Source organism: Capsicum annuum, chromosome 11 (genome assembly GCF_002878395.1).
Source record: "Capsicum annuum cultivar UCD-10X-F1 chromosome 11, UCD10Xv1.1, whole genome shotgun sequence".
Classification (NCBI taxonomy): Eukaryota; Viridiplantae; Streptophyta; class Magnoliopsida; order Solanales; family Solanaceae; genus Capsicum; species Capsicum annuum.
In genome coordinates, this window is record NC_061121.1 from 159,100,020 (window position 1) to 159,114,418 (window position 14,399).

A 14,399-nucleotide genomic window follows, 5' to 3' on the forward strand; every position below is an offset into this window, starting at 1 on the left:
TTTTTCAAGTGATAGATTAACGTTTGGTCAAGCTTTAAGAATTTTTCTTAAGGTTTAATCGCATTATTATTATATCTCGATTATCGTATTATTTTGTTGAGTTTACATGCAGTGGTAGATGAATATTTGTTCAGGTTTTGAGGAATTTTTATGTAAAGGTTAAGGTTTAATCAAATTATTTTAAGAGAATCAAGATATTAATACATCACATATGCCTTAACATGAAACACACGTGCAAAACACGTACATTTGACTAGTATATCGATAGATATGAGGCCCATATTAAATTTTTTCTTCCTTGTTGCAAAAGCTTAAATTTTACTCTGTTTCAATTTATGCAGACACTGTTTGACTTTTTTGTAATAAAAAAATACTGTTTGACGTGACATAAAGTTTAAGAAAGAAAAACAAACTTTCAAAATTTGTAGTCTAAAATAATCTTTAAATATTTGTGTAGCTATAAATCATTTTTTTTAAGGGTAAAAGGATAATCTTAAAAGTTAAGTTATTTCTATTGAAAATGACTTTTGTAGAACAGACTAAAAAAGAGAAGTTACCAAATAAATTGGTACAGATGGAGTTACATACCATTAGTATGTAATAGCAAGTACCAACAGAAACATAAATGGTAAAACACCTAAACCAAAAGTTTTACTTGAAAGATGTTCAAAAAATCCTGCGTAGAGCAACTATAAAGTAGCTGACAAGGTTATCATATTGAGAAAGGCCAAATACAACAATGGTGATAATTTTCGGAAACTTAATTGACTCGAGAATTAAGAGGTTTCTTATAAGACTGCAGCAGCAGTGATGAACAGACCACGCTAATGGAAGAAGCAGCCATGCAAGCACCAGCAAGCCATGGGGGCAAACGGATTCCAGTGAAGGGGAATAAGACCCCAGCAGCAACTGGCATGCCAAGCACATTGTATCCGAGTGCCCAAACATAATTGAGCCTGATACGTGACATTGTCTTTCTAGAGAGATCTAATGCCGTGACAACATCTTCAAGATTGCTCTTGATGAGAACAACATCAGCGGCTTCTATAGCTACATCAGTGCCTGCGCCAATTGCCATCCCAACATCAGCTGCAACGAGTGCTGGGGAATCATTTATCCCGTCTCCTACCATTGCAACAGGAGTGCCTTTCAACTGCATCAAAGTGGTAGAAATTAGAAGCTAAGTTGATCATAGTAGATCTTCAAAGCATTTTCCCTTAAAATGGACAAAACTATTTGTCTGCACGCATGATTACAGTCTGGAGTTTTTCCTAGCAATTGCAAACCATCCTCAAAATGAAACCATAAAGCATCAGACTTACAGCCAATAATAGCCAAGCCATTAGTAGGCAAGCAGCTTGCATTACATCAACAGCTAATCAAGAATCTTGATAAAGTGCATATTATTTAGAAAGAGGAGAGAAAAGCTTGCCTGCAATTCTTTAATTTTATCAGCTTTTCCCAGTGGATCCATTTCAGCAAACACCATTTGAATTCCCACTTCACTTGCTATTGCTCTTGCTGTCGCCCAGTTATCACCAGTCACCATGACACTTGTGATGTCCATTGAGTGGAGAAAAGAAACAACACGTGCAGCGTCTGGCTTTACAGGATCACTCACAGCAAAAGCCCCAGCTATTTTCTCATCCACGGCAACCAAGACACAAGTCCGAGCAAGATGTTCATGCTCTGAACTGTAGTTAACAACTTCATTGCTTACTGGGATGTTGAAAGCATGCATAAGTCTCCTGTTTCCAACTAGGATTTTCCGTTCTCCAACTTTTCCGCTCACACCAGCCCCAGTGTGCACTTCAAAGTCCTCTATCTCTAGGTGATATTCATTTTCAGCACCGTGCTTCAGGCGTAATTTTTTGGCATGGTCCACAACTGCTTTTGCAATAGGATGCTCACTATTTGCCTGAAAATCTAATTCTGGACAAATGAAGCCAACACAGATATGCCCAAAAGGAATAGATATTTCACCAACCTTTTCTTAAAATAACTTGTCCACTTATGATAACACAATTCAAAACACCTCGTTTTATTTGAGTCCATATTTGAATAAACTTAATGATTACTACTTGAACAAGATTGCAGGTAATCCACTTTCATTGTTGGGAAGTCAAATTGTTTTTCACTTTAATGGAAGTAATATTAGCTGTGGTAACTGGTGTAACTACATTCACAACTATTAACACTCTCTTCTAGAAATAACATAAAATGTTCCAAGTCAAATTAGCCTGCAAAATCAAAGTTACACTTCCTAAACTAAAGGAACTAAAAGTGGGAAGAGATGCATTATCACTTTACAAATACAAGTAGAAGAGAAATCATGTGTGCCCGAAAGTTATTATCTCATGTGTCAGTGGGCCACAATATTCAGTTCAGATATTTACTATTATTACACAGCAGTGAAGCTTCAGTTCATGGAGAGGGATAAAGTATAGAATAGAAGGTAGAGTAATTCAGATATTTTATGGTGATAACTGAAGATCAGTCATGTTGAGCTAGGAGCCATAAACTATGACACATGAAGTTTTGACGATTAACAAACATAACAAAAATGATGCAAGAATCAGATGTTAAACATGTCACAAATAACGATGGATAGTGTTTATGACAAAGAACTTCTGAAGAACCAGTTCCTTAACATGTTACAATCACATATGCTTACACTGTGGAAGAATGGAGTAATGGACATCTCAGGGATATATGCCAGGCAAGAGTTGAAGCAATTCAGAGAACCGTGCAGTATGTTGAGAAAAGGAAGAATGAAGAACCTAGTTCCTTACTGAAAGGTGCAAGACAGCTAAGACACACAACGGCATTCTACTCAACCTTCTCACACAAATAGACTCAAGCCGGTTTGGGTTCCTAAAACACATCTCTGATTTGAATGGAAGGGCTAAGGTGAGGGAGAGCAAAGACATGTGGTACGGTACATGATCTTAACACATGACAGGATAAAGAGAAAATCTTCTATCATTGAAAGCCTACGAAAAGGGAATGTGGGATTTATTTAAGAATGAAAACATCATGGATACTGAAAAGTTGAAAAATCTCACTCCCAAGCAATTGAAAATATGGAAGTGTGTCTCAGTGTACGACAAGGAAAATTAGGTTCAGCTTACTTCAGGTGAATACAATGCCCTAACAACACCCGGGAACCTGGTTCTTTAAAGAAAAGAACAAAAGGAAATCTACAAAGAAGATATCATGACTCCTTTGAAGATTCAAATGTTAAGTCCACAAAACTGAGTTATTGTTGTGACGCATCAGATCAGGACATGCAAAGCTTCTAGCCTGGTTCTTAGATGGTAAAACTCAAGTTTAATTAAGATAAGAAGAAAATATCCATGTGATCTTCAATAAATCCAACAGGTTGAAAAGCGAAGGAGCTTGCAGGATGATGATGATGATGATGGGAAGATAGGTTGTACACAGATATATGACAATGAATCAAATTAAGAACTTCCTGAGAGCCCAGCTGAGCAAGTGAACACTATACAAGAACCCGGTTTTCCTAAATCTCCAGAAGCTTAGCATGATGTACAACAGACAGGGGGAACTGGACAAGTAGACATGATGACGAACCTGGTCCCTCGTCATTCAAGGAAGCAACTAGAAGTATCATAAGGCACATCCAATTGAGAATGCCATCCCTTCTGTAGATTCTAATCTAAGGCTAGAAACTTATGCACCTTCTCAACGTACTTGTCAATGATTGAGACAAAGAATATAGAAGAGGCTTGACAAGATGCTGATTGGACCATTGCAATGTACAAGAAACTACATTATTTGAGAGAAACAAGGTAGGGCATCTGGAACCCAAGCCTAGGGAGAGGACTGTCATAGGATCCAATGGGTTTTCAGAAACAAGCTTGATTATTAAGATACTGTTACAAGGAATAAAGAAAAGTTAGTGGTACAAAGGTATAATCAAGAAGAAGACATATATTATGATGAACATTTGTCCTAGTGGAAAGGATGGAGGCTATACGTATGCTTATCGCTTTTGCATACCACATGAAATTCAAGCTTTTATCAAATGAATGTCACGAATATGTTCTTGAATGGTTATCTCAAGAAGAAGTATATGTGCAACAACCTCCTGGATCTGAAATCCACGAGTTTTCCAATCATGTATAAAAATTGGACAAAGCTTTATATGGGGGTTGAAAGCAAGCTTCACGAGCTTGGTATGAGAGGTTGTCAAAATTCCTTCTTGAGAATAGATTCACAAGAGGAAAGATTGAGGGGAAGAGCTTTGGAAATAGGAGATAAGCAAGGAAAGAGGCCGACACACAAATGAAAACCAAGTCAAACTTGGATTAGGTTCTTGGATTCTTGAAATTATTCTTCAAGGATTGGGAGAACAAGAAATGGCCAATCATACTCCTATATATAGCATTACATTGAAGTTCCGGAAGACAAGAAATTCCACTGTATAAAGAGAGAAAATATTCAGAGTGCCTTCAAGTGAGAGAGAGTCAACTGGCAACGTGAAGAAGAACCTGTTCCTATCAAGATTTTTGTTGCAGTCTAAGTTGTCTAGTTTGATTCTTTGAGCTTTAAATTGTAATCTTTTACATTCTTAGATAATTTGTACTAGGTGTTTTTCCCTTGAGTTGTAAAGATTTTCAAGATCGGGGTAGAATCTTGAAGGGGGCAGATGCAACTAGGGAAAGGGAGAAAGGTGCAAAAGTTGCCCCCTATGGTTTGTAACCACAAAGTTTGCTCTAGTGGAAATCTCATGGGAAAACCTACCAGGGTAGGTCGTGGCTTTTGACTCCTGGTAGCGAGGAGTTTTCCATGTAAAATCCTTACTAATATTTATTTTGTATTTACTTCTTGAATAGTAACTGAAGAATGTGGTTCTTCAGTACATATGTGGCAGCAAAAAATAAGAAATCCCTTCATTTCTTTCTTGTAGTTCAACAATGTACATGATGTACTTATCTATCCAATCTATGTCAATTATATGCCTATATAAATGTTAATAGATAAGCAAAGTATACTTTGTCTTGATATCTTCACATATCAAAGGACCTCTCTATAACCGAGAAATCCTCATTGGGAGGTGGAACTCAATTTGAAATAGGTAGATAATGGGCTTGCCCATCTGTGCTGCTCCAATTAAATACAAGCTTTTGTCAGAAGAGGGTTTTGAATCTGTGATGTGCACCTCACCTACACACTATTTGATCTCTTACCATTAGACCAAAGGCTGGGGGCATCTCCACATAGCAAAGTTCACAGATAATAGGGTAGGCATCACATATAAGAATGTATTAGGGAAAAGAATTATGAGACAAAAAGGAAAAGAAGCCCACCTCGGCAGAAATAGTTACATCACAGAAGTCCTTCATGGATATGTTAGAAAACAGCACAGCACTGACAACAGTAGGTTTTCCAACTGTCAGAGTTCCTGTCTTATCAAACGCAACCAGTTTCACCTGCAAGAACAAGATGTGTTTGCATTAACACCACACCAGAAAACAGAAAAAATGCAATTTCTTTTTTTTTTTTTTTTTTTATAGTAACTTTGCAATTTCTTTCTTTTCTATTCATGAATTAATATATTTGGTATAATTAGTCTGCAAGCACAATTTAACTCCCAGTTAACTATCTATATTATCCATAGTTGTAAAAAAGAACTTCTAGAACCAAGGATTGAAATCATTTCTGGCTTGCTCTGACATATACGGGAATTAGGCAGGTGGTGGAAATCTCTGAATCTTAACTTCAATGTAATGAACTGACAATACCCACGTCCTTGACCCCTCAAATCCCTCTCAGCTCAAAAGAAAAAAAAAAGTAAGAGTGGACAACTTTCTTGTATGAAATTGAAATAATTTCATGTATAGGCTACAATAAGGCTGGAGAGGTCAACAAACCTTGTGTGCTTTTTCAAGAGCATTTCCACCTTTAATAAGCACACCTTGAGAAGCGCCCTTTCCGGTGGCAACCATAATTGCTGTAGGAGTAGCTAATCCGAGAGTACAGGGGCAAGCAACCACCAATACCGATATACCAAACTGCAACGCAAGCTCAAATACATTCATTCCTTTTGGTATCCAACTTGAAGGATATACACCTAGTTGTCCAGGGATAAACCATCCCAGCCATGTCACAACTGCAGTTAAAACAACCTGAAACATGATAAAATTGGGTTGTTTTAGCTCTCCTGCAGATAACTGTAACATCTGAGAATGAGATCAATTCAAGCCATTTCAGATCTCAAAAGCTATATTGACTGACTTATCATACAAAATGTGTTGTACATACACATCAGCAACTATGACATGCTCCAAATTATTCTTTATCCTAATAATTCAAATTAAGGTCTTAGAATATACCAGAGAATATTTGGCCATGGTTGTTGCTACAGATTTCAGTGTTTGCATCCACCAGTATTTATAATGGTACATTATCGCTAAAGATTTCTAAGATGAATATACTGAAGATATCAATTGCAACATTCTGCCTGGAAAAAGAATTAGCCATCGATCCCAATAGTTTTGTATGAACTGCATAGGTTTCATTTCATTCATAAAAGAAAATAAGCTAACGAGGGACCTCTTTTGCTCAAACAAACATATGCCAATTAAGATTCTGTCTGGAAAAAGAATTAGCCATCGATCCCAATAGTTTTGTACGAACTGCATAGATTTCATTTCATTCATAAAAGAAAATAAGCTAACAGGATTTGTATTGGTTTTTACTTAAATTGATAAGGGAGAGGATGGTACAGTGTTGGTTAAGGATGCCCTCATAAGATAGAGGTGGCAGTCCTATTTTCATAAACTCTTGAACGACGAGGGGGACAAAAGTTTCGTGTTGGGGGATTTGGAAAAGTCTGAGGAGTGTCGCGATTATGGTCATTGTCGGCATATTGAGGTTGAGGAGGTCAAGGGGGCTATTCGCAGGATGCATAGGGGTAGAGCGACGGGGCTAGACGAGATTCCAGTGAATTTTGAAAGAACACTGGCGGGGCAGGTTTAGAGTGGTTGACAAGGTTGTTTAACATCATTTTTAGGGCGGCGAAGATGCATGAAGCGTGGAGGTGGAGTACGATGATTCCTTTATATAAGAACAAGGGAGACATTTAGAGTTGCAACAACTATAGAGGTATTAAGTTGTTGAGTCAGTTTGGGAACGGGTGGTAGAGTTGAGACAGAGAAGGATTGTGACTATCTCTGAGAATCAGTTCAGTTTCATGCCAGGTCGCTCGACTACTGAGGCCATTCACCTTGTGGGGAGATTAGTGGAACAATTTTGAGAAAGGAAGAAGGACTTGCATATGGTGTTTATTGATCTCGAGAAGGCATATGACTGAGTGCCCAGAGAGATTCTGTAGAGTTGCTTGGAGGCTAGAAGGGTGCCTGTGGCGTACATTAGGTCGATTGAGGACATGTATGATCTATGTTGCTCGGAATCGGCTGTTTTGCCACCGAACCCGTCTCGACACGAGACTGAGGCGGGGACGGGTGCTTCTGCCGTCTCCGATTCGGTCAAACGATTTTGGAGACGTTGACCAAACTAAAGAAGAAATTTGAGGGGAAAAATCGAATAATTAACCGGTGACTTACCTGAAAAAATCCCGACCAACGACCACCGGAACAGAGACAGCGTTGTCGATGTGCCATCGCCATCGCCGGAAATCATCGTCCCTGTCGCCGGAAATCATCGTCGCAGTCGTCGTACCACCTCGGTCGTCGTCAGTCATCCGTTTCTCCCATCTCAATTGTCGGCGGCATTGGACACAGTGACGGGTTTTAATTTTTTTTTTTTTTTTGTCTAAGTGACGGGTTTTATTTATTTCTGTTGTTAATAACATATAATATTTATTTATTATTTATATTAACAACAAATATTATTTTTAATAAAAAGTAAAATACGTGTATACTTATTCAGTATATTTACTTTGACAAGGTTTTATTTGTTTATGTGGTTAATAACATATATTAATATTTATATTAACAAAAGATACTAGTATTATTTTTAATAAAAAAGTAAAACACGTGTATACTTCTTCAGTATAATTACTTTGACAGCATTAGTTTAAATTTTTAACTATACTTATTTTTTATTTTTTGGTAAATAAACGTGAATTATAATTTTGAAAAAAGTTTCTAATACAAATACTATTCCTAATATTTAATTTTTTTTTAGCCGAATCCCCGCACCCGTATCCACACTCAGATTCGCACCCCTGAATCTTAAAATTTATATTTTGACGAATCCGACTCTTGGATCCGCACCCGTCTCGGATACCCGCACCCGAGTCTGAGCAACTCAGTGTATGATGGGGCAAAGACTCGTGTGAGGAAGGTAGGTGGAGATTCGGAGCACTTTCCAGTTATGATAGGTTTGCATCAAGGATCGACTCTTAGCCTTTTTTAATTTGCCTTGGTGATGGATGCGTTGACGCGACATATTTAGGGAGGGGTGCCTTGGTGTATGCTATTTGCAGATGCTGTGGTATTGATTGACGAGACTCGAGGAGGAGTTAATGATAAATTGGAGATTTGGAGACAGATCCTTGAGTCTAAAGGTTTTCGATTGAGCAGGACCAAGACGGAGTACTTGGAGTGTAAGTTTAGTGATGTGTCGTAGGAGAATGATGTGGTTGTGAAGCTGGATTCTTAGGTCATTCAGAAGAGGGAGAGTTTCAAGTATCTGGGGTCTATGATTCAGGGCGATGGTGAGATTGACAAGGATTTCACACATCGTATTGGGGCAGAGTGGTTGAAATGGAGGCTTGCTTCGGGAGTTTTCTGTTATAAAAAGGTGCCCCCAAAGCTTAAGGTAAGTTCTACAGAGTGGCAGTCCGACCAGCTATGTTGTATGGAGCTAAGTATTGGCTAGTTAAGAAATCCCACGTTCAAAAGTTAAAGGTGACGGAGATGAGGATGTTGCGGTGGATGTGTGGTCAGACCAGGAACGATAGGGTGAGGAATAAGATTATTTTGGAAAAGGTAGGAGTGGCTTCGGTGGAGGACAAGATGCGAGAAGTGAGGTTACGTTGGTTCGGGCACGTGATGAGGAGGGGTGCTGATGCACCAGTGCGGAGGTATGAGACTGGCTATGGATGATTTTAGGCGGGGGAGAGGTAGGTCGAAGAAATATTGGAGAGAGGTGATTAGACATGATATGGAGCAGTTACAGCTTACGGAGAACATGAACCTTGATAGGAAGGTGTGGAGAATGCAGATTAGGGTAGAGGGTTAGGGGGTGGGAGGGTTTTGGTGACAGCAGGGGAGTGTTCTGTATTTGTCTGAAGTTTCTTGTTCGTAGGTGTTGAGTGTTGTCGATGGATTCAGATTTATAGTTTTAGTATTATCTTGTGGCTAGTGTTAGTTTATTTTGCATACTTTACAAGTTTATATGCATTAATGTATTGTGTTTGTTATATTGTTATTGATTCTAAGCCGGAAGTCTATCGGAAACCACCTCTCTACTTCACTTGAGGTAGTGGTATGGACTGCGTACACTCTACCCTCCCCAGACTCCACTAGGTGGGAATACACTGGGTATGCTATTGTTGATAATACTCACAGTGGGTACAAAAAATCTTGATATCTGGTCAGCAAGTTTCTGAACAGGTGCTCTGGCAAGCTGAGCAGCTTCAACTAACTGAACCATTTGTGAGAGGGCAGTCTCCGAACCAATATGAGTGGCCTTGATGAGTACACATCCATTCTCATTTACAGTTCCACCAATGACCTAATAATTAAATGTTTATTATTAAAAAGCATGCTAAAAGATATAAAATCTGTTGATGACAGTCTGCATTTGAAAACTGATAGTGTGAAACCCATGGCCAACAAATCTTGAGTACCTTATCACCTGGCATCTTGGAAACAGGCCTGGCTTCTCCTGTGATCATACTCTCATTCACATAACTGTGACCATTAATAACAATGCCATCTACAGGAACCTTTGCCCCTGGAACAATCTTAAGTACATCATTCTTTTGTATTAATTGAGTGCTAATTTCTGTCTCAGAAATAATATTCCCAGCACCATCCAGTGTCAATAGGTATGCAGTCTCAGGAGCCAGCTCTGTCAACTTTGCCAAAGCATCTGATGTCTTTCCTTTTGCAAGAACTTCTAGGTATTTTCCTAATAATATAAATGATATCAACATGGGACTAGTTTCAAAGAAATCTTGCCCCTCAAAGGGGTTTGAGGTCAATGCTTTTATCATTATATAAACTGAATAGAAATAGGCAGCATTAGTTCCCAATGCAATCAGAACATCCATGTTTGCAGATATCCGTCTCAGTGCATGATATGATCCTGCATAGAACCTAAAGAAGAAATTTAGGATTAGAAATTATTAGATTTTACTCATATTCTACGAAAAACAGTTTGGAATAAAAACGGCAATCACATTGCATTTAAAATCCCATGAAGGAAAGAGTACCTTCGACCAATAACAAACTGCACAGGTGTGCAAAGGATCCATTTTAGCAATATTCCAACAGTTAGCATGTTGAAAACCTTATACTCTAACCAATTCCCATAAGGGGGAAGCATTGGAAGTACCATTGCAAAAACAAATATTGGCACTGAAAATAAGCAGCTCCACAAAAAAAGGCTCCTGTAAGTGTGGATTTCATGCTCTTTTTCTATTTCTCGCTGTCTCGGTGGAATAAAAAGGCTCGCACGATAAGTACTTGACTCATGCCCAGATTCTTGGATGCACTGCATTAGGGTTCTTGGACCAATTATATCTGGTTCATAACTTATGGTCACTCTATGCTCTTGCTGGTCAATTTCAGCAGTGTTTACACCTTCCAAAGCATCGAGAGAGCATTGAATAGCAGTAAAATCATCTGGAGAATTGATGCCTTCTAGCTTGAAGTGTACTTTATTTAAATCACTGCCTGAACTAATTATATCAGCCCCAAATCCAGCATCTTCTACTGCTACAATAATCCGGCTGGTACTTGTAACATTTGGATCAAAGTGAACTTTTGCTTCTTCAAGAGATAAACCAACCACAGCTTTCTTTACTCCATCAATCATTGAAAGGGCACGTTCAACAGATTCAGAACAGCTTGTGCATGCCATCCCCTTGATTCTGATCCGGCAGATAGCAATGTCTTGCTCTGGGAACTCATCAACTAGAAAACCAGTGTCTTCAACAGCCTCTTTAATCATTGTTGCCTGGTATAGTCATATATTTAGTTAGAAATACGAAAACCTTAATAACGAAGAAAAGCAAAGAATAATCAACCACCATTAAAATCAATCTCCAAAGTCAGAAATATCAGAGTTGATGCAGCTTTTCTCAGATGAGCTCAGGAAGCAGTCAACATATGAAAAGATGACACGAAATCAGGGATAATTTTATTGAAATGTACTTCATATAAATATCAAATATTTGCCTTTATTTCTTTCACCTTTAACCCTATTCTGCTCTTTTATGAAATTTGTAAATTCCTCCTTACAGGGAGACATGAATAAATATGTATGCTACAGGACTGTAGAGAAAAAAACCATTACGAAAGTCCACATTGAAAAGAGAGAGAGAGAGATGAAAACCTTTCGTTGAGCAAAAGGTATTGCATACCTTCTTTGAGATATAAATCTGAGTTAAAACATGTTTCGCCACAAAAATCATTTTTTTCCTGTTAGGAACACAAGCCACTTAAGGAAGCAGTTATTACAGAGAAGTCATAACATTGGAAATGAAAAAAGAAAAGCACAAACAAAAGAATCAATTTATCAGTTAACATAATACATTTATGAATTTTATAATCAATGGCCTGTCAACAGCATGAAAAGGCAACTAAGTTATTTAGTCGTCTAAAACTATGAAGTCCTTGAATATTTGAAGATTAAATTCTGGCCTAAAATTAAGATAGTATCCCATGTCTTAAATTGGACATACACTGATAAGTTCTGGCACATATTTAACAACAGCCTGGCCTTGAAGTGCAGACACCGAAGCACTCTCAATCCCTTTCAGCTTTCCCAACGCGGATTCTATGGAATTGGAACAAGATGCACAAGTGATGCCACTAACTTTGAAGAGAAGAGTTCTAATCTTTTTATTCCTGTTGTAACTTAGTTGAACCACATTGACAGCTACAGCGTCATCATCCTGCAAAAGCGGCTTCTTCAAGTCGTCCTTCCCGTTAGCTTCCATTTCTTTGCCTTCAATGATGAAAATTAATGAGAACATTAATCAAACAGCGTACATCATTCAGTCTAAATTGAGCAATCCCCGCAAATATTCACAGTTAGCTTAGACGATTATCCACTTAAAGAAATGAAACCATTCAAGACAGACCTCAAAACGCACCATTGTGTAAATAATCTCTCCAATATAACCAGTTCAAAAATCAACATACTATCACACGCTCCCATAAAACAGATTAATGGAAGAGAATGTCCACAAAATTCACCCACCCCCACACACAGAAACTGGGTAGGACACCAACGGATAGATCGAATTTCTAGCACCATGTTCACTATAATTGCAGATTGATCACTTGCAGGGTGGAGCCAGGCGGGAGTAAGGGGGTTCATATAAACCTCTTCAACAAAAAATTACACCACGTATTCAATGTTAAAACTATTGTTTATATATATATATATATATATATATATATATATATATATATATATATATAGTAGATGTTGAATCCTTGTGCTTTTTATGTGTTTACTTTTTCATATTCTTTAACTTCTTAATAAAAATCCTGACCAGATCACTTGGATTACTTTATCAGCTCTTACGAATTAGAAAAAGGGAAAAGAAATACATAGTAGACAAAACTCAAAAGAAATGTGTTGGAAACACCACAATTCACACACATAAAGCCAATAAATGCCTTAAACCGAATTTATAAAACTTTTTGGGTTTTCTCGTAACCTTCGTAAGAAATTACCTTATCGAAAAATAAGAAGCCAAAAAACATGAAAACTCTAGGCCAAAAGTTTATCATCAAAAAGCTCCAAAATTCACAAAAAACAGAGCGACTCAAAATAAAAAGACGTAGAGAAAAGTCAATACCTTAAACTATTGATCAGTTGGGTTTTCGTTTCTTCACTTAAACATGAAATGAAAAAATCTATATGGGGAGTTGGGGTTTTGAGAGAAGAATATAGGGTTTGGAGGAAGGAATAAAAACGAGGGAAGTTATGGACGGTTGCCGGAAAGAGGGAAAGGTGATGGATGGCAAAGTTGAATTTCAAGTGTGTGTCGCATTATATAATGGGCTGGGAATGACAAAAAAAGATGCTTTTCTGTTTTGGTCCACTACAATAATATGTTTTTGAATTTTCGAATATAACGAACTGGTCCTCTACTTTCCCACCAAAGAAAAATCCCTCCAACCATAGCCCCTCCTTATTTTAATTTTTACACTCATGGTTAATTGAACTAATACCCTCCATTTGAGGTTAAAAAAATTACTACTATTTATTTACACTCAACTAATGAATAAAAACTATGAAACATAGCTTTAGATAACTGATAAAGTTACTTTCATTCAATTGATTCAACTCATGGAAATAGAGTTTTATGAAAATCCTAGAAAGGTTGTATATAATAAAATTTTGTGGTTTGAATTTATTGCAAACTCGAACATATCAAAAGTTTTAATGTACCAAACTATCTTATCTTAATGAATAAATATTACTTGTCTTTCAAGCACACATTTATAAATTAGTGAGAGTTAACTGATGTTTCACTTTAGTTTAACTACTAAGCTTAAATTTGTTTAATTTTAGTGAAAATTATCCTGTATATACTTTTAGATTGTTTATTGCAAGTTATCACAATATTTTTTCATAATTATTTGATTCAAGAAATAATTACAAGTTATAGCAACGTTTACAAAAATATTTTTTTTAAATAATAAGAAATTGATTTTTCATAATTATTATTCAAATTATCTCCTTATTTTTAGTCTTTAATGTTTATCTCTCTTCATTAAATCATTGGATAATTATGGTAAGTATTATTATTGGTTTCAATAATTATCTTTATTTATTTATTTATTTTATTTAACTTTATAGTTAAGTTACAAAATTTGTTATTAAATTAAAGAGTTAAATCTGGTAAAGATACTTTTTTACATTGATACACATTTTTTTACTTTTCAATAAATTTCTTTTTGTACTATTTCAATGCTTACACAATTTGACTGTTATCGGTTCTAAGCCAGGGGTCTATCGAAAATAACCTCTCTACTTCACCTGAGGTAGTGGTATGGTCTGCGTACACTCTACCCTCCCCCAGACCCCATTATGTGGGAATAAACTGGGTATGTTGTTGTTGTAATGCTTACACAATTTTCATAGTTGCTTTATTGATAAAAAGATCTTCTCAACCATTAATATATCTTTTTTTCATAAATTTATTTTTTCTCTTTTTT

General features: G+C 36.9%; 1 protein-coding gene across 1 annotated transcript; it reads right to left on the reverse strand.

Annotated features, from left to right (window-relative positions):
• Positions 1–626: 626 nt before the first annotated feature.
• On the reverse strand, positions 627–13,249 carry LOC107854865 (copper-transporting ATPase HMA4). Its single transcript, XM_016699861.2, has 9 exons — positions 13,034–13,249; positions 11,906–12,171; positions 10,433–11,178; positions 9,845–10,316; positions 9,562–9,729; positions 5,898–6,152; positions 5,334–5,456; positions 1,433–1,918; positions 627–1,153 (listed from the first exon to the last, which is right to left on the reverse strand). Exons 2-9 carry the CDS (start codon positions 12,161–12,163, stop codon positions 761–763), a joined length of 2,901 nt encoding a protein of 966 aa, XP_016555347.1. The 5' UTR covers positions 12,164–12,171; positions 13,034–13,249; the 3' UTR covers positions 627–760.
• Between the last annotated feature and the right edge of the window lie 1,150 nt (positions 13,250–14,399).